At 42.1% G+C, this 21,180-nt stretch overlaps 1 protein-coding gene across 1 annotated transcript in view; it reads right to left on the reverse strand.

Moving 5' to 3' along the window:
• Window positions 1-241: 241 nt before the first annotated feature.
• The window catches only part of LOC136620202 (hormonally up-regulated neu tumor-associated kinase-like), a 36,277-nt gene continuing 15,338 nt past the window's right edge, over window positions 242-21,180 (reverse strand). Inside the window, exons 3-10 of the mRNA XM_066594908.1 lie at window positions 13,586-13,656; window positions 11,106-11,398; window positions 10,170-10,225; window positions 9,847-9,985; window positions 9,632-9,745; window positions 9,450-9,574; window positions 539-734; window positions 242-398 (exon numbers count right to left, since the gene is read on the reverse strand). Coding sequence (XP_066451005.1) covers window positions 242-398; window positions 539-734; window positions 9,450-9,574; window positions 9,632-9,745; window positions 9,847-9,985; window positions 10,170-10,225; window positions 11,106-11,398; window positions 13,586-13,656 — 1,151 coding nt within the window. The remainder of the gene's footprint in view (window positions 399-538; window positions 735-9,449; window positions 9,575-9,631; window positions 9,746-9,846; window positions 9,986-10,169; window positions 10,226-11,105; window positions 11,399-13,585; window positions 13,657-21,180) is intronic.

Below are 21,180 nucleotides of genomic sequence, written 5' to 3' on the forward strand. Positions count from 1 at the left end.
TAAGTGACAGTGACAGGAAGAGTTGGACATTACTGTACACAACTTGATGGGTTCATTTAACTTTTTTCTAATATGCTTTCTTCATCTTTCATTTTTAGATGATCTCTACTAAATCATAGAAGCAAGCTGATTGGTTACTTTTCAGCAGTGAGACGCTGACCAATAAGCAAGTTATCCTCTATCCTGTGGAACTTGTGATTCTGGTACAACCTCTTTAAAAGAAACTAGGTCTGGAATGTGACTAGTCATCTCGCTCAGATTTCACCTTCTTGTTCTCAGGGTTTTTTTGAGCCCATTCCAGCAGGCTATGATACACATTCCCATCATACATCCCAAGAGCCGATAACAACTGTTCATCTGTGAAATCAAAAGCATCAACCAGTAGAACTGCATCTTTCCTACAAATAGAAAAAGAAAATGTTTTAGAGTTGAGTAAATTTAAGTTTCTCCTAAATTTCAGTCTATTAATATCAATAGGATGCAACTCTAGTCACTGCACTTCAGGTGCCAACCTGCACCAAACCTCATGGTTACCCACCAGAGCTCAGCCAGGAGGCTCAGGTAAGCTGTAGTGACCACGTCCAGCTGTTTCCCTGATAGGTACCCATGTTGTAAGAAGTCACCAGCACTTGTGACTATTCCATGTAAAGCATACAGATCACAGAGCCGCTTCAGAACGGCTTTAACATCAGGCTGATCGGTGAGTGAATTCAGAGCCGAGATGAAAACCTTCACTGATAAAAAGTGTGAATGAGCCTAAAAGACATATAACCCCATTGACTGGATGCACTCAATGGGAAACCTAATGTATTGTGTTCACCGTGTATACATAACTCACTAATGCTGGGTTTACATTAGCATTTTTAGGTTTCTTAAATCTCATCTACATGGCTTGTAGTGTAAATGCTGCAGATTTTCCATCTGGAAATTCTGCAGCATTTCCATCCTGTGTGAAAATCCCCCTAGGGCAGTCTTGGAGACTGGAAAAAAAAATTAATTTCACATTCTCTGTATACATTGCAAAAACACGTACCGTACATTCATTTCTAAAAGACTTCTAACTGAGGTTAAAGGGAAAGGGTAACTAGGGTTACCTTACAGTTCTTCTTACTCATGATGCCACCGTTCCTCCCTGTGTGGTGAACCTTGAGACGGAAATAAAGTAGTCCATGCACATGGATAACTTTCTGAGGAAAATGGGGACAGTCTGTAATGCCTGTTTACTTAAGTCCAACAAAGTTCCAACAACAACAGTGACAATCCAGAAGAAGAATACTTTACATTTTCAGAAGGTGATGTGACAAGGAGGACTCTTGAGGTAATCCAATCAATCCACAGTCTCAGTTATCTGTGAGATTCTGCTCCAGGCAACACTCTCTCTCTCCTCTCCTACTCTCTATCAGTCATACAGCAAAAGTGGAGTGATTTACCACAGGATACCATACAGAACCTGTATGCCTCCATGCCCTCCTGTATCACATCTTACATCCAAGCTAGAAGCAGTACAATAGGGTACGAGAGCCACCATGGCCGCCTATATCACATCTTGTATCCAAGCTAAAGGCGGCTCAACAGGGTACTAGAGCCTCCATGCCCTCCTGTATCACATCTTGCATCCAAGCTAGAGGCAGCCCCACAGGTTACTAGAGCCTCCATGCCCACCCGTATCACATCTTGCATCCAAACTAGAGACACTACAACATGGTACTGCAGCCTACATGCCTGCCCATATCACATCTTGCATCCAAGCTAGAGATGGCCCAACAGGGTACTAGAGCCTACATGCCCACCCATATCACATCTTGCATCCAAGCTAGAGGTGGTACAACGGGGTACTAGAGACTCCCTTCAAATGTTCGGATTCCATAATAAGTTATCCCTTTGCTCTGATATTGTAATCACTTACTTATATCGATATTACAATCACACAGAGAAAGTTACATTCGATTCTGACAACTCCTTCTAGGTGTGTGTTTTTTTACAATGAGTGTATGTTAATCAGAGCTGGCACTCGATTAACCATTGAATGACATAATTGAATGGCTGTGATTGGTTCATTGAGCGCCGCTTCTGATTGGCTGACATGGCGCTCGATGAACCAATCAGAGCAATCGCTTGCTGAAGGCGGGGTATTCCATCCCCGCTACCAGAAAGAGAATACTTTGTAGGCGTTCAGGAGTACACGGAAGCCTGCAGTAGAACCACAGCCCAGCACGAAGGATCCAAACACAGTTTTTCAATGTAGTTTTGCTAGGGCTTATTTTTGGGGGAGGGCTTATATTTTTACTATCGGGGAAACACAGTATGAAGCTCAGCCAAGAGACTAAACTTCATAGGCCACCGTAGCTGGCAGACCCAGAGGCTGTATTCAACCAACCCATCAGGACCTCACGATCACATCAGGGTGGTCTGATGAGTGACAGAGGGAACCTTTTAAATGCCGCAATCACACTGACCATGACGTGTGAGGGGGTTAAACACCTGAAATCGGAGGTTTCTTCGATACTCGGTGTTACAAGTACCAGGCTGTTATCCAAGCACCCGCTCCCCCTGGCACAAGAGCCCAGCCAAGCTTCTGATGCAGCTGCCATCAAAAGATGTAAGGGCGGTTATTAAGGGGTTACAGCGACAATTCTGCTAAATTAGGCAAAAGAATAGGGCACATGCTTTTACAGAAAGAAATTGCATGCACAGCAATTCCTTAATTACCTAGTGATAAAATCTATTTCCCGCTGTCCTCTTATGTGAAGGAGCTCCAGTCAGAAGTACTGCAATGCATTACCATAGCGATCAGAGTTTTTGCAGCGTCCGAGGAGCGCGTCTTGGCCTAGGAGACAGCGGGGTTTAGGTTAGGGCCTCGTCACGGTGGCACTACCATCTCCCACCTGGAGGGTAACCCGCTTGCATTGACCCCCCAAAAATATCAACAATACAACAATTAAATTAAACCGTACCCCCTTACACAGTCACTTATGCCCCATTTACATGGGACAATTATCATGCAAATTTCATTTAATCAAATTGTATCTAAATGCAAACCATCATTTACTATTCGTTTGTTTCTCACTTTCAACCAGCATAAAAATCCTCGCTGTTTCGTTCACTTATCGCTGCGTCTAAACGCTCCCCGCTCAATGTGTCACATAGAATGGGAAGCACTGAGCAAGGAGTTACCAACAAGTGAGCGATTCTCAATGATGATCTACCTGTCTAAACGTTCTGCAGGAGTGCGAACAACTAGCGGTGACGTCACCCGCTCCTGCAGAACATGTAGCTGACAGTTGTCCAATGCTAATGGGTCTTTAGAAACACGGATGTAGTTTGGGTAAGAGCATAAGTAGTGTGCAGCAGCTATATGTTTCTATAGGGCGCTCTTGTACAAAGACAACTAAACCAATTGAGATACAAGAGGTCTTGTAAAAAGCGTTCAGGGTGTCCAAAGCAAGTGCAGTGAGCTACCTAGAAGTGAGGGGGACACAGTTGTCACTTATCACGTTAGTTCTACCATTTCCTTCCCTGTAAGGGTAGCATGGGACCTGTCCAAGTTACTACTAGGGGGAGGTCACGGGAAACCGCGGTTTTAACCTACAGTTTGTTGCCACAGGTGACGCCACCGTTCCTTCCTCTGCGGTGAATCCGGATGATGGAATAATAGTCCACACACACAGGGGGTCGTTTGAAACAAAGCCAAGAAAGGATGGCAGTGTTACTTTACCTGTAAATCCAAACAGAACAGTTCAGCAGGTAGATAGGTCAAAACAAGTCACTGGTGCAGATGCAGTTTATGGTGCAACAGGGAGGAAATCACAGGATGAATATCGGGCCCACAGTCTCAGTTATGTGTATGACTCCGCTCCTGGCCAAAACACTGACTGACTTGCACATCATCTTTGCAATCACATATATGAAGCATGGTCACCTGACTTCCAAACTCACAACATAAAATGATACATTTGCAGACAGAGACAGCTCATTTGCAGACACTAACCTTTTCATTCCTGCAAACTGTAATACACATTCTGCTGATTCATTTCCCATTCCAAGACAATGTACAAGACAATACAGACAATATACAGCAGACATTTTATAGGGGTCCTATTAATTCTTTGCCACTACACAATCAGATCTCGCAACTTATTTCCATAGTACCAGATACAAAATCAGAACTTTGGTCATCACAGCCTGCATAGTCACTTCTCTTTATCTAAGCTCTTTTGATACATGAAGTCTGTTATAAAATTCTATATCATTCCAAATACTGACATTGACAGCTCTAAAATGGTTGTCATTTTGCTCATATTAATAGCTTAGTTAATTATAGCTTAGTTAAACACAAATCATCCTTCCCATGCACAACGGAGGAACGGTACATGGTAAATGGTATTTAGGGACCAAACCCCCTGAAGAAATGCAAACCCCAGAACAGACCCCTATATGACTTCCCAGCCCAGATTCTCTCAGTAATGGCGGCATCACACGAACGTTTGTGCTGCGTAATTGTACATGAACGAGGTTTGAGTAGGATCATAATCAGTGTGTTGCTTGCGCTTCTGCACATATTACTGTAATTTTTGTGCACACAAGGCCCATTCACACACACTCTTGAATTTAATGGCTGTTTAAGCCTTATGAGGTTCAGCTAGGATGAGGTTCTGGGGTCGGTGTGAGGGTTCTTTCTCCTCAAGACATTGCATTGTGTATTTGTGCTACAAAGTTCCAGTTTTGTCTTCTCTTTCCATAGAACATTTTCCCAGAACCATTGTGGAGCATCCAGGTGTCTCAGGAAAGCTAGATGAGTAACAATGTTTTTTTGGATAACAGTGGCTTCCCTCATGGTGTCCTTCCATGAATACCATTTGTGTTCACTTGGTTTTCTATTAGTGGACACATGGACAGAGTTTATTTAGCATTTTCTGGAATCTTCTCTAGGCCTTTTGCTGTTACTCTTGGCTTCTTTGTCACCACTTTTAGGATTACCCATTGTGCTCTTGGAGAAATCTTAACAGGACACCCACCCCTAACATTATATTCACACTGCAGATATTTGCAGCGGATTTGACATCGAATTTACATCAAATCTGCAACAAATCCAAAATGCTCCATTGCTGTCATTGAAGTCACATTTTTTTATGCTGGCTGATATGAATTTTCTTCATTTGTAGATAATTTCTCTAACCATGGATTGATGTACACCAAGATACTTTGCAATTTCTGTAGCTTTTTCCAACCTTATGTGTCTCTGTATTATGCATTGTGAGGTCTTCTGAAAGTTGTTTGCATGAACCAGTCTTTCTTGAAAAGACTTTGTGTGCTTTTAATTAATGGGCAAGGCACCTGTTTAACCCACGCTTCCATCTCATTTCCTTAAAGGGGTTTTCTCATAAAAAAATAAATAAATCCTATACTCACCTATTCCTCCACAGGCGGTCTTCTTACAGCATCTTCTCCTTGCTCATCTTCTGCAGTCACCAGGGTCACGTCTCCTCCTGCCGTGCCGGTTTGTTATGAAGCCGGCATTGCTCACATTCTTCAGTGAAGGTCACATGACCATGACATAGCCTTCACTGACTAGGAAGGAAGCCCAATCTATTGCCGAGATTACATGCATGAGTAGTCTTTGCAGAAGCTCGGCATTTCCCCTGCTGGCCTGTGAACTGTGACGTAGTGTACATTGGCTGTCAGGAAGGAGACTGCCTGTGAATGTATGCTTTGACACAGGAAGTAGAGGAATCAGCCAGCTGGAGGGGAGGTGACTCCCCTGTACTGCAGGAGACAGGAGAAGATCAGGGAGGTGAAGATCTGGTAAGTATACTGACAGGGAACGAATAGGTAAGTACTGAATTTTTTCTTTTTAATGACAGAACCCCTTTAATTGAAACTCTTTTTGCCAATTAGCTCTTGCAGAAGTCACAGAGGCTCGCTTAAGGGCCATTTACACGGAAAGATAATTTTTCAAACGTTTGAAATTTTTAGCGATCTTTATGCATAGAGTGTTAATGGACACTAATGTCCATTAACACTTTATAATCTTGATTTGCAGGTAAAGGGGCCTCCAGGAGCTGTTTGCAAAGCCCAGCATGTGATTACTCACACACCCAGCTGTGCACACAGCTGTACTGCTCTCATCAGGGCTGCCAGTAGAATACAATGTAATCTCTGGCTCCTGTGGAGAACACAGCATGCAGTCTGTTGAGAGATTCTTTTTCTCTCTCACCTTATAATCATTGTTTAGACAAAAAGTGCATGATGGCAGTATTTACATGTAGCGATTATCACTCATTTTCAGTTGTTTGAACAAATTTTGAGCGATAATATTGCATGTAAATGGGTGTTTTCTTTTTCTCTCAGCACGGTGAATATTTAGTTAAAGGGGTTCTGTCACTAGAAAAAAAAACAATGCTTACCTATTCCTCCCCAGGCAGCCTACTTACCACATCTTCTCCTCACTGATCTTTTCTTGGCTCTTGCAGTTTCCCATCGATCCACAGTCAGTGGGGAAGCTGGAAAGGTGCACGCTTGTTGTCCAGACTCCGACTCCAAAGAATTAACCAGTAATCATCAAGACAAGTAGAGAGCATGCAGTACTCAGGAAACTTCTTGGTAGAAAATCATATGTGCAGATGTATTTTTATTCGGTCCACTAAGCCACGTTTTGACCAACTTGAATGGTCTTTATCAAGCTTGAGTGCTGCCTTCTCTCTACTAGTCTAACCGATTCTTCGCTGTCTTGTCGCGCAAGTTTCTATACTTTTGCAGAGAAACAGAGAGCATGCACAGTCTCTGCAATAGCTCGGCATTCCCTGCTAGGCAGTTAACGTTACGTCACTACTGAAGTAGCGAACATTGCCCAGCAGGAAGAAGAATGCTGGCAAAGGACACATCATAACAAGATGAAGAGGATCTGGATGGTTTGCAGTGAGGTGACCCAGGGACTGTAGAAGATGCTGTAAGAAGATGGCCTGCGGAGGAATAGACACGTTTTTTTTTCTTTTTTAATAACAAGACCCATATAATGTGCTTCACCCTGTGCCAGCACTGTATTGATGCCTCCACCCTGTACCAGTCATTGTTCTGGTTGCCATCCACTGTAGGTTACAATATAAACTCCTTGCTCTCATCCATAAAACTCTCCACAGCGCTGCACCACCCTATATCTTCTCCATATCTATCACCCTACCCTGCTTTGCAACTTGCTAATGATTGTACTCCAAGGGTGCCTTTACATGGGCCAACTGTCATTCTAATAGCAGCTGGAAACAGTCACTTGTGTATGGTTTTAGCATAAGAATAACTATTGTTTTTGCGCTTTTACACAGAACAAATGTTCTTGATTTGTTCATTTTGCGGGTGCTGAAGCGCGTCTCTCTGCAAAATTATTGGCTCGTTGTTGGAAGACGAATGATTAACCGCTTATACCAGATGATAAGCAACCAATCAGGGACTATTTTTAGGTGAGCTGAAACCAAGTGACCAGTGAACAAATTCTATCTCATCATCCTGCTGGTGGTCTTGTTTATACGGCGCAATGATTGCTTACATTTTCTGTTTTGAGATATTATTTGAAAGACAGTTGTCCTTTGTAAAGACGCCCTAAACTCATCAGACAGAGAACAGAAGAATTGGAAGAAACACAAACTAAGGATTTGTTTTAAGTAGAGGAACTCTTTTTTAATTTTTCAATTTTTTTAATTATTAATATATCAATGGTAAAAGGGGGAAAGGGTAGGAAGAAAGGGGAAAGGGTAAAGAAAGGGTAAAGGGAAGTTAGGAAGTAGAACGAAATGTTCCGCTGTTTTCATCTTTTTCAAGATGACTATGTTTTCCTCTTGGGATCATCAGGCCAGTTTCAGGTGTAGACTGGACCCTAGAAGAACAATGAAACATAAGAATACCTGAGTAGATGCAAGTAACAAAGCCATCTGTTATATCATCACGATAACATTATAATAAGCCACCCTTATAAAAGAGATACCCGTGTGAAGGTACTCTCAGAGGGAGAAAATCGTGCGAGTTTTGTGCATTGTAAAACGCACAAAATATCCTCGAAAATACAGCCCGTTATTTCTGATGGGTATATTTACATTGGAGACTTTTCTCTGGCAGCGATGCTGTAAGACGGAAAAATCACAGCATGTTCTATTCTCATGCAGATGTGCGTCTCCTGCTCGGCACACAGACAACGGGGAGTCCGTGTGTTGTGCGATGCGACTTCTGTCCGAGAATGTTGGGTGGAACACGCTCTCGCCCATGTGAATTCAGAGCTCTTCACAATAAATCATGTGGCACATAAGTAGATTTGGTTTTGCTAAAAGATTTTTAAAGTTTTATCAGTCTTCATCCAACTGAAAACAGCAAACTACAAGTTCAAGTTTGTACAAGTATATTAAACTCCTGCTCCCTCTCCACCCCTCTCTGGCTGTCAGCAAGGTAGAAGGCAGGAGGGGGCGGGCGCTAGTGTGCTAATTTCCTGCCCCCTCCCCTTGCTGGAAGCCGGCAAGGGGAGGAGAGGGGGAGAGAAGAGGGAGGGAGTTTAGCAGAGCCTCTGATAAAGTCCCTCCCACCTCCCTTTTTTCGGCAGCTCCCATAGAAGTCTGAGGGACTGGCTGCCTTATTCCGGCTGGAAGATAGTTCCAGAACTGTCGTTTTTGACCGGTGTAAAAATAGCCGGCCAGAATGCACACTATATGCTCAATTTTTTGTGGCCGGCCTTTTTTACAGACAGGAGAATCATCCATCTGAACTGATGCATTGGGATTCAGTGCATCAGATGGTCGCATATATCGGCCAGTCGGGAAAACTTGGCAGAAATACGCTGCCGTGGAGAAAAGAGAAAGGGAGAGATTTGAGCGATGACGATATCTGTATAGCTGCAAAATATGATAAAGATATAAAAACAACAGGAACAAATGATTACCTTTATTTAGATGGAACGCTTGTCATTCAGCCATTTGTCTTTGAGGAGTGTCTTCAGAGTAGGTCTTTTTCGCGGGTCTGGCTGCAGGAGTTTCCTTATAAAGTTTACAGCTCCTGATTTAAAATTACATTTACAAAATAAATCTGAGTATATATTCTTGTTCTAGACTATAGATGAGCGAGCATTGCCTTTAGCGAGTATCTCCCCCGCTCGAGACGGAAGGTTCGGGTGGCGGCAGCGGGCACGGAGCTGCGGGGGAGAGCGGGGTGGAAAGGAGGGGAGATTTCTCTCTCCCTCTCTCCCCCCTGCTTCCTCCTGCTGACAGCCGCCACTCACCGCTCCCCCACGCCGGCACCCGAACCTTCTGTCTCGAGCTGGGGAGATACTCGCTAAAAGCAATGCTCACTCGAACAATTGCCTTTAGCGAGTATACTCACTCATCTCTATTCTAGACACTACAGAGACAAGTTCTGAAGGCAATGCTTTATGTCCCATGTTTGATGGTAACAGCCCCCTGTCATACACTGAATGTTACCTTTAGACAGTTCTGTTGGGAATACTATTTGCCTGTCTTTCAGTTGGTTGACAAAGTTATTTCCGATGTTTAGCTCTGAATTATAAGGGAACTGGCCAGTCAGCATTGCGTAGACGGTGACTCCACTGAAATAGAGAATACAAATCAAAGAGGTAAGTTAGAAATTATCCATATTGTTGTACTTGTACAATTGGGCTAAATGGAAGCTTTTAATAGAATCCATCATCAGTTTTCTGCTGCCGAAGGACGGTACTGGCTTCTTCTTGCCCGGATCATCTACTCTGCCAGGTCTCTCCCTGTTTGTGCATAGAAAGAGACATGTCCGTCTAGGCGAACTGGGCAGGGAGAAGCCTGCGGGGCCTGAGGAGTCCTTATAAAACCAGCTAAGTCTACTTACATTGACCAGACGTCAACTTTCGCATCGTACGGTTTGCCCATAAGTAGTTCTGGGGCCGCATAAGCTCTTGTCCCGCACTGGGTTCTAAGAGGCTGGGGGCATAAGCCATAATAGCTGATGGTGTTGCTTAGGCCAAAATCTGTAAATTATAAATAAATATTCATAAGAAGTGATTCCTAATTCTATATAGATTCACATCCTACACAAATCTAGAAGGAATTGTATCTAATTTATCTACAATTCTGCTCTTTCTATGCCTAGGAGTCTTCACTGAAGCATTCATGGAAGGCGCTGTGCGGGGCATCAGCAGGAAAGTTACTTACCCACAAGTTTGATTTGATTATCCTCATCCAGCAAGATATTTTCCAATTTGATGTCTCTATGAATAACAAAGGAAATCGTAAATCAGTTCAGTAATAATAAATTACAAGCTAAGTACAAGGTAATGGAAATGATCTTTAGGGCGGCTGCACATGAGTGTTTGCAAAAACTGCTCGCTGCAGCGCATGAACGAGGTGTGTCTGCGCAGAGTGCTGAACTTTTTGGGCATGCAGGGCCATTTCACACACGACACACCCTTTCCATGGATTAAAAGGCTAATTAGCCCAATGAGGTCCAGATGTGTTCTTTTCCTTTTACGCGGTGTTTCACACTTCCCCTTTCGTATTTGCACACCTGACGTAGGCCGCTATTGGATCTTTGTTGTGCAGAATACAGGAAAATAGAGCAGGTCCTACTTTTTAACGGGCGTGCAAAACGCAAACCTATTGATATCAATTGGTTCTATTCTATGCTTTTTGCTGTGCAAATACGGTCGTGTGGAGAAGCCCCTACTTTATTATATGTATGGCATTTTCAATTCGCCATGAAGTAACTGCATTGCATTATGTATCCGGCTCTAGTCCTGAATTTTACAACCCAGAGCCGCAGTCACAGTTTTGCTGGTTTATGTTGGAAACCGACAAGAATCTTGCTGGCGGACTCCTCCATAACAGCTTAGCTGAGTCCCTATATAACGCAGTGAGGCGGTTATGCTTCATAGACCAGATCATTGCAATAACGCCACTTTCAAAAATGTCAATCACTGGAGGAAGCTTTGAAAGAACATTGCCTTAGTAAAAAAGGACAGGAGATTTCAGCTCTGAAGCCTCCAGAAATGTAAAGCTAGAATCGTAGAATTCAGTATCAGAGCACAATAAGTAATACAATGTATATAGAATGTGAATGTATGTAATATACAGTGCATAAAGATGTTTTACCTGTGCACAATCCCCTTTTTGTGGAGATGCTCTACGGCGGTGACAATTTGCCTGATGTAACTTTTGGCTTCCCGTTCTTCAATTTTATTTTTTTCAGATAACTTATCAAGGAGGTCACCGCCCTCGCAGAGCTCCATTACCAGATAATATGAACTGCCGGTCTCATAAGCTTCATATAAAGGCACGATGTTTGTGTGCTGAATCATTTTCTGGATCTTGATCTCCCGCTGCAGGTTCTTTATGGCAGTCGGGGTCTTCAGGGATTTGGCCTTATTAATGATTTTTACTGCGACCTATATTACAGACAGGATACATGATGTGCAGTTAGCAAGCGGAAATGAACCCAAACTTTATATATTAACTATACTAGGATATAGCAGAGGTGAATTCATCATTATAGCCATTCAGTTCTTCACCTTGATCACTCAGATAACTGAGGGTTTACATGCCGTCCTATGAACCTCAGAGATACCATCTAGCAATATGATGGCACATGTTGGCACACTGGCGCATGATTAACAGCTCTTCTGCATTAAAACAATTCAGCTCTGCTATACCCGTGTGGGTATTGGTCTGTGTCGTTGATTGTAAGGTAATAAATGATGATACAATAGTCTTCTTATAATAGATAGAAATAAAAACTGTACCTTGTGGCCGGTTGGATAGTGCAGGCCTTCAACTACTTTCCCGAAGGAACCTTGGTTTATGGTTTTTCCGATATAATATTCCCCCACTCGCAGCCTATGGGGGTAGTGTGGCAGACTGGGCTGCCCACCTCTTGTGCCGTCCTTGACAGGCATGTTTCTGCTAAAGAAGAAAAGATTTCTTTGCATGTTAGTCCCAAAAAACATAGAGTTTTAATGAGGCAATAATGCCTGTCCTGAGTTATAAGCCTATACATATGTCCATATAACCATATTATTCAGTGCCTAATTAACTATAGCATACAGGCTGGTGCACAAATAACACCTATACATTGACCAAACATTACACTTCTAATGTTGATCCAGAGAAGGGCAAAAAAAATGAGGTAAAAGCCAATTTTCCCCATTAAAGGGGAAAAAATCACTTGCTGAGCCCAGCCTGGCAATCGGAATAATCCCCGGATCATGACCCTTCTGGAGTAATTAGTGGCTATAACACCTAATATTGTATTGCTCAAAAAAGGCGTCTTGGACCCTCTTGTACTCTTCAGTGATTTCACCATCATCCAGACAGCTGTTTCATGGTTTTTGCCCCTCATTAGTGTACAGTAGGTCAAAAACCCAGAAGCAGCTGTCTGTGTATGGTATTCTGGCTTAGTTAACAATTCCTAGTCATTATTATAAGGCTTGTCTAAAAAGTCTACATTGACTTGCAGGAATGGTGCCTTCCAATAGGGGGCGATGCAGAGGTATTGTTCCATCTCCCATATTTACAAAATTCCCAGAGGAGCACACGTGGCCTTATAAGTTTTTTCACTAAAATATACCCTTCCTGACCCATGTATTATGGCCGAAAACAGAGCTGAAATCTGGTCCCGGCCAAATGTTGATGTTGCAGCAAATGAGACCATTACTTGCCCACTCAGGAACTGATATCAATTACAAGACAGAAAAAATGTGAATTTTTCCCAGCAAACAGTGCAGATTGTATACATGATGATGGTGGTCTTACCTCAGTATGCAGGTCAGGCACTTTCTCTCTTCCAAAATGGAGGAGGACAATCCGTCCCCTCGCCCCCAAAGGGGGAGCGGAGGTAAAGAAAGCTCTGGAAAGTAAAGAAAGTGGATCATTTACTGAACACAGGCCCCTGGGCACATCTAGTAGCCCCCAGTATCAGCCCTAGGAGCCAAAGTGCTCCTTATCCCCTTCACGCCCCAGGATGGACATTTATGTCCTCTGGGTGTTGGGTCAATATGACGCACGATCGGAAGCCGAGGTCGCTCCATAATATGGATTTTGTGCATATGTGCTGCAAACTTGCAGGTTTCCTGCATATGTCTGGCGCATTTATGCTCTTGCACTGTGCAGAAAATAGGACATGTCACATATTTGTTTGTGCTACCAACATGCCCGTACAAAATACGCATATGGGGACAAACCCGTTGTAATCACTGGGTTCTATTCACTGCGTGTCATGTGCGCTGGTTTTGCGCGCATTATACATAATGCAAATATGACCATGTGAACCCGGCCTAAGTGTCAAGTTGAACTTTGCTACATCTGTACACATCCAGTCACTGAGCTACCTAATAATATGAGGTGAATTATATACGGCAATCTGCTATCATATTACAACCACTGACAGAGGAATTAAATAACATCAACTATCTCATTACACGGACACCATAGTGTTACCTTATAGGAGGGGATACAATTATAACATTGACTTGTACATTCCCACCCCCTAAATAATGCATTTGCCAGCACCCCATATTTTGGACTATTGGCAATTACTCCAGCTTTTGCTTCAGGTACTTAATAATAAAAGTTCTTACCTGATGAGCTTTTCTCTCAATAAAGGTTTTTTTCACCAGATGAGTTTTTCTCTCGATAAAAGTTATCAATCCTATGTAGGAAATGTGAAAAGTGCGAGCACAGTGTCACCAAGATGCCACTGCGTCCCACCGTCCACAATGTCTGGCCAGCCAAGCGGCTGCTAGAATGTTAACCGCTGTCTGGATTGTGACATCATCATGGTAGTGATGCCATACAGATCGTGGCATACTGCGTATACAGCACTGATACATGTACTGCTTAGGCTGTCTTTACCATCATGGCATTCATTTATAGTGACTGTAAGACACCATTGTTTTATAATGGCGGCCCTTTAGGTTTCTGCAATGTTTCCATTGTTTGGTGGCATAATATTGCTGCGTGCGGCGCTATTCATTGCAGTCAAATATTAAAATCCGCAGACAAAATCCCCAATACCCTGAAATTTGTGTTGTTTTATTTCTGTACAATATCTGAGTGCGGCTCTAAAACCCCATTCACATGTATTATAGTGTAAGTTCTTCCAGCGTATCGGTGCAGAACCCATGAGACGCCCACCATGGCTGTCTGGTAACTTAACCCCTTAGTCACGGGCCCATTTTATGTCCCAAGGACGATCTGATATGTCAGTTTTTTTCATTGTGACATTCCTAGAGCCATTACTAGGGCTCATTTTTTGCGGGATAAGTTGTATTTTTTATTACATCATATTGGGGTAGATATAATATGTTGGGGGTGAGTTTGAGAGAAAAAAAATCACTATTGTTTCTTTAATTTCCTTTTCTCGGCATTCAGCATGCAGAATAAATAATGGGATGACATTATTCTTTGGGTCAGCATGCTTCTGGTGATACGAAGTTTATACAGTTTTTTTTAATTTGCTATTTTTGTAAAGTGAAAACACTTTTCTTTATGAATGATTTGTTTTTACATTCGAGGAGCTCTATGAGGCTTGTTTCCTTGCGGGATGAGCTCTAGTCCTCATTTGTTCTATTTTCAGGACCCTTTTTTGTCTTACGGTGTTCACCATGCAGTATCAACAATATGTAAAATTAATTCTGCTGGTCAGTACGATTCCATCAATATGAAACTTATGTAGTTTAAAAAATATTTTACTGCTTTTTTCACCCTTTTTTAAAAATGTTTTTTTGTATAATCGCATTCATAGACCCCCCACATTTATTTTTCTTTGCTCAGCTGTGCAGTTTGAGGCTTTTAATTTTTGCAAGACAAATTCTAATTTTTGTCCGTACCATTTGGTGACCCATATGGCTTTTTGATCACTTTCTATTTAATTTATTCTGAGGCGAGATTTACAAAATTAGCTATTTTTGCCATGTTTTTTGTGCGGGCAAAATAATGTACTAACTTTTCTTTGTGTGTTATTACAAACTCGGCATCACAAGATTTGTAATGATATATATTTATAAATATATATTATTTTTGTACATAATGAAGTGGGAAAGGTGAAGTTTTAACATTTTTATTTTCCTTTTCTCTTTAATATTTTTTTACTTTTTAATCTTTGTTCCATAATCGGACTTCAATATCTCTACATTTGATGTTAAAATACATTAAAGAGGTTTTCTGAGATTCATTTTTTTGCACATACGTACTTATACAAGTTTAAAAATAAGCAACTCAGCTATATATTTTCATTATTGGTTTGTCTTTCGCTGCTGAATGCAGACGGCTGGGTCAGATCCTGCTGCGAGAACTCCCACAGCGGGATGCGACCCGTGCTCCTGCAGTGATCCGTGGCTCACCTCCTCCTGCCGTCTTGTCTCTGCACTACTATGTGCGGCTGGCGCATAGCGCACATAAGAGAGCAGAGCCAGCGCGTCACCAGTGATGTTTCTGTGCAGGCCTCTGCGAGGCTCACACAGAAATAGGGCATGCCGCAATTTGTTTACCACGCGACTTTTCACAAGGTCAGATTGCGGCTGCCCGCATAGGATTGCAGGATTGTGTGCATGTATGCAATACTATGCCAGAGTGCACGGGTGGAAATTCTGCGGAAAATATCGCTGCGGAATTTCCGCCTGTCTGCATTCACCCTTAGTTAAAATACTGCGTTTACATGCAAACAATATTTCCAAGATCCAGCAGCTTGTGCCATGTGCTGAAGTGCCTGCTTTGTGAAGGTGCATTTAGACACAACGATGATCGCTCAAAAGATGGCTTTTGATTGATCATTTTGCATAATCTACTAATTGGTACTAATGCCTATTAGTGCCCATTAGTAGCGTGTGTGCCACTGGGAGTTGAATTTATTTAGGGGACCGCACACTGTTCTCTGAATAAATTCTCTTTGTTCTGCAGGGCTGACAGCTGAGAACAGTTGAGACAATGTAATCAGCTGTTATCAGCACTCACCAGCAGAGCACAGCGTGCGGTCCGTCTTATCAGCTGTTCTGCTGAACTACGGATTTCAAGCCAAACTGAAATCCATCGTCCAACAGAAAACTGAAAGATGGGCACATTTACATGCAACAATTAGAGCTCAAAAGTTGTCTTTTGAGCATATTTTCAGCAATAATCGTGTCTAAATGGGGCTTAAAACCCTGGACTACGCAGCCACTTCAAAAAGAAAGTGGGCACTAAATAGAAAAACATTCAACTCCAATTTATACCATAATCTTTATTAGTGGCAAAGACACAAAGATTTTAGGAAAAAAATCAAGATGAAAAAAGTCTATTTTACATTATCAAGTTGTTTATTAGTGGAAAAAATTAAAACATACAATAAAAAAAGTACAGAATTGGACTCTGGATCTGTAATGACCTAAACATTAACCGTTTTAGGCTATTTGTTCCACATAGTGAATACCATAGAAGCGAAAAACAAAAAAACAGGAAAACAATACCAGAATAGCTGTTTTTTAGTCACTTTGCTTCCTAAATATGGAAAACTGTGTGATCAAAAAGTTGCATCTACCCAAAAATGGTATCAATGGAAACCTCAACTCATCCCTCCCTCAAACAAAATCTCTCACTCAGCTCCACTGATAACAGAATAATGAGACTTCAAAATATGTTGACAAATCAGTTTCTTTTTGTTAAATTTCATCCACTGACTGGGGGGTCAGTGTTGTGTTCTTTAGCTTCCATGAAATAGTGGAGTAGAAGACGCACCAGAGTGCCTCTGTTAACACAACACTGGGCACAACACCGCACCTGGGCTTGTTAAGTTGCTAACTGAACCCTAGAAGACTGGCAACATATCATGGCCCAATGAGTCATAGAATCATGGAATGGTAGAGTTGGAAGGGACCTCCAGGGACATTGGGTCCGACCCCCTGCTCAATGAAGGATCACTAAATCATCCCAGACAGATGTCTGACCAGCCTCTGTTTGAAGACTTCCATTGAAGGAGAACTCACCACCTTGATCACCATCACTATCAAAAAGTTTTTTCTAATATCTAATCTGTGTCTCCTCCCTTTCCGTTTCATCCCTTGTGCAAATGAGAATAGGGCTGATCCCTCTGCACTGTGACAGCTCTTCAGATATTTGTAGACTGCTATTAAGTCTCCTCTTAGCCTTCTTTTTTGCAAGCTAAACATTACCGGATCCTACAACTGTTCTTCACAGGACAATTTGCAGACCACTCATCATCCTGGTAGCTCTTCTCTGATCTGTTTGTCTATGTCTTCTTTTAATTCTGGGTGCCCACAACTGGACACAGTATTCCAAATAAGTTCTTGCTAAGGAAGACTAGAGGGGGATAATTACCTCATATGATCTAGACTTTAGGCTTCTCTTAATACATCCCAGAATTTTGTTTGCCTTTTTTTTGCTGCTGCAATACGCTGTTGACTCATATTCAGTCTATGCTCTATTAGTATACCCAAGTCTTTTTCACATGTGCTGCTTAGTTCAATTCCTCCTGCAGCATCCGAGGAGTGGACCCACAGGCGAAAAGATAGCGGGGAAGAGTTAGTCCCTGTCAATTGGCTCTAACATCTCCTCCCCTGGGGGTAGCATGGGGCCCATCTAAGTTACCGCTGGGGAAACTTTCACGGGGGTAAACCAAAAGTAGATTATCTTACGAGTCCTGTCACTTGTGACACCACCGTTCCTTCCTCCGTGGTGAACCCAGATGATTAAATAAATGGTCCAAACACAGGAAAACGTTTAAGGAGCAAAGTCGGGAACAGTCTGCCGTGCTCGTTTTCTTGAGAAATTATTCACAGTCCAAAAACAGTAGATTCACGCGGCAGCAGGGAATGGTGTATAACACAAGGGAGGAAATCACAGGATCACAGAAGAATCCACAGTCCAAAGTTATCTGTGGAATTCTGTTTCCCGTCACTCTTCTTCACTCTAGCTCTCTACCTATCAACACTCACATTTGGAAGCAGAAATCACTCAGCGCTGCTTGGCGGTTTCTCTCTCTTGTTTCACTCACAGTGTTTTAGGGGTAACACTGGCATCTCCCGGGTAAAGTAGGCCCAGGGAAGACTGTTGGATATCTCTCAGCCTCTTCCATTCCGGCCCACACAGAACAGATGGTGTCTGTGTGATTCACATGCAGAACTCCACACACTCCTCTCTCTTGCAAGACTAGAAGAGACTCCTTGCAAAACACCTTGCAAACACATATACATAGCACAATCACATGACAAACAACAAGATTCATTTTCCAGACACTTCACATACCAGACAGTTAACCCACTCAGTGCTGCAGCTATGCAATACACATCACATTCATGCAACATATAAGACACTGACAACACATAGACACAAGACAAATGCATACATACATTATGGAGGGGCCCTGTTAACTCCCATTCTGTAGGTGCTTTTATTCTTTTTTTTTGCCTAGATGTAGGACCTTGCATTTCTACTCATTAAATATCATTCTTTTAATCGTTTCCCACTGTTCCTGCTTTTCTAGATCTTTTTGAATCCCCTCTCTCTCTCTTCTATCCAACACAGCTTTGTTTCATCTGCAAATTTGATCAGTTTCCCATCAATCTCCTCTTCCAGATAATTTATAAAAAGGTTGAACAACACTGGGCCCAGGACAGAGCTAGCTTTGTCGTACCCTACTTGACACATTCACCTAATTGAATGAGCAGCTATTTATGACCACTCTCTGAGTATGACCACGCAGCCAGTGGGAAATCCACCTAACATTTGCTTTGTCAATCCTATTATTTGGTCATTTTTATCAATAAGGATGATATGACACATTTTGTCAAATGCTTCACCAAATTCAAGATTTACTATATCCACCACATTTCCAGTCAGTGATTCTGTCATAAAGGAAATTAGATTTGTCTGGCATGACTTGTTTTTTTTACAAATCCATGCTGGCTCTGGTTAATTACTCCATTCTCATCCAAGTACTTGCACATACGCTGTTTAGTAATTTGCTCAAACACCTTACTCAGTATAGAAGTCAGGCTCAAAGGCCTGTAGTTTCCTGGATCCACCTTCTTCCCTTTTTTGAAGACTTACTTCATTTGAAGGAGATATTGCAGTGTTCCTAATAAGAGCGCATGATAACGTTTTTTCATTATCAACCCCTTGTTATCCAAAATTCAAGAATAGCATAATCAATGCCTCCTAAGGTCCCAACCACCCGTACTTCCTCAACCATTTCCTCCCTACCAGTTGTTTCAGGCTAATGGTCAGGTTCGTGTGTGGTGCAGACCCCTTGAAGCAATGGACCCCAGTTGTCAAGAAGTGGTTGCATACTGGTGTACGGTGTGTTCTCATGGCATGGGTTGGGTCCACTGATCCATGTAAACACATCATTGAACAGTGCCTGCTACATTTCCCTGCTTGGTGACCATTTGCAGTCCTTTATGGATTTCATGTAGCCCCAAGATGATAGGATATTTTAGCAGGATAATGCACCATGCCATGAGGCTCAAGTTTTCCAGAATTAGTTTGAGGAGCGCTTGTGAGAGTTCCTATGAATAGAAAGGCCTGCACATGTGCCCATCATGAGCTCAATGGAGCATGTATGTGGAGGATAAATCCATTCACACCCTAGATCATGCACAAACAAATATCCAAACAATTATCATAGAGGGTGTCCTATATGATAATAGTTCCTATCCCATGACTTTTGGCATATCAGTAAGATGCCAATAGTATACCTTTAACACAAGTGAGAAACTGGATACTCCAGGATAAAATTTGAGATATTTATTCAAGTTGGATTAAAAACAATGAAAATGGCTAGTAGACCCCAGGTTCGTGAGTGCACATGCATGGACCTGGGTCTGCTATCCATTTGCATTGTTTTTAATCCTTCTTTAATTAATGGAAATGTTCATTCAATGTTTGTCAATATTGTGGACAGATATGCACATCTGTATGTATCGGAATCTCTGTGCTTGTTTATAATGTACTTTATTTCCACTGTGAAAATTAATAAAATTTATATTTTTTTAAATCCTTCTTTAATAAAAATCTTGGATATTTCAGGCACAGAGTAAAAGCCATTATAGTTGCTACTTCCGCTTGCTTCAGCAAGGAATGTATGAACAAGGGCTAATGATGTCATGAGGTGATCACAGGTGAGAAGGACACTTATTCACATCCACAGATATAGGTAACACCAACCAGTATTGACGACAGTCATGAAATATACCAGAGGCTATTAGTTTATTCATTATTTTACTTCTTGAATAGATGCGCTCAGATATATACATACATAAATGGGAATTTATACTATTACATTGTGCAACAGAAAACAAGGGTTTTGGTAACATTACAGGAGCAGTCCCATGAAAATAACGCATCTCCTATCCACAGTACTGAAGTTAAGTATCTAATTTGTGGAGTACTACTGACACACACAATGGTCACGAGGATGGGAAAGCGCAGTGGCAAATGGCTCAGTTTAAATGGGAAAATATTCCTGATAGCATAGTACTGCTCTATGGGCTTCTATTAGATGGTTTGTCATACTTTAATTATCCAGATATGATATGGGAAAACAAAACCTGTGAATCTCACAAGGGTGATAAGTTATTGAGAACAAATAAACATAGCTACTAGAGATGAGCAGTGTAGTGTCTTACGCGAGTACCTACCCGCTCATCTCAGAAGATTCAGGTGCCGGCGGTGGAGTGCAGTGAGTTGCGGGAGTGAGCAGGGGGGAGAGCCGGGGGGGGGGGGGGGGGGAGAGTGAGATCTCCCCCCTCCGTTCCTCCCCGCTCTCCGTCGCCGCCCCCCGACGGTACCCGAACCACCAGTTACTCGCATAAGGCACTACTCGCTTGAGTAGTTTGCCTTGGCGAGTACCCTCGCTCATCTCTAATAGCTACCTTACCCAACTTGTATGGGAGCCTGCTAGAGGGAGCGACGCTCTGGATTTATTATTAATAGTTAATTTCCAGCTGTCATTCAATAGGAAGTCTTATCAGGAAGCGACAAAAAAACAAAACTTTAGTAAAGCAAAATTTGATCAGAACTACTATCGGTAACATTAATTGGGACTGCGTCCTCAAAAATAAAAGTACAGACGACAAATTGGAGAAGTTTAAAAACATCCTAAATACCTCATGTGAGCAGTTCATACCCTTTAAGAATAAAAGAACTATAAGTAGAATGTGGCTCAACAAGACGGTAAGGG

The sequence above is a fragment of the Eleutherodactylus coqui genome, chromosome 3 (genome assembly GCF_035609145.1).
Source record: "Eleutherodactylus coqui strain aEleCoq1 chromosome 3, aEleCoq1.hap1, whole genome shotgun sequence".
In the NCBI taxonomy this organism is placed as follows: domain Eukaryota; kingdom Metazoa; phylum Chordata; class Amphibia; order Anura; family Eleutherodactylidae; genus Eleutherodactylus; species Eleutherodactylus coqui.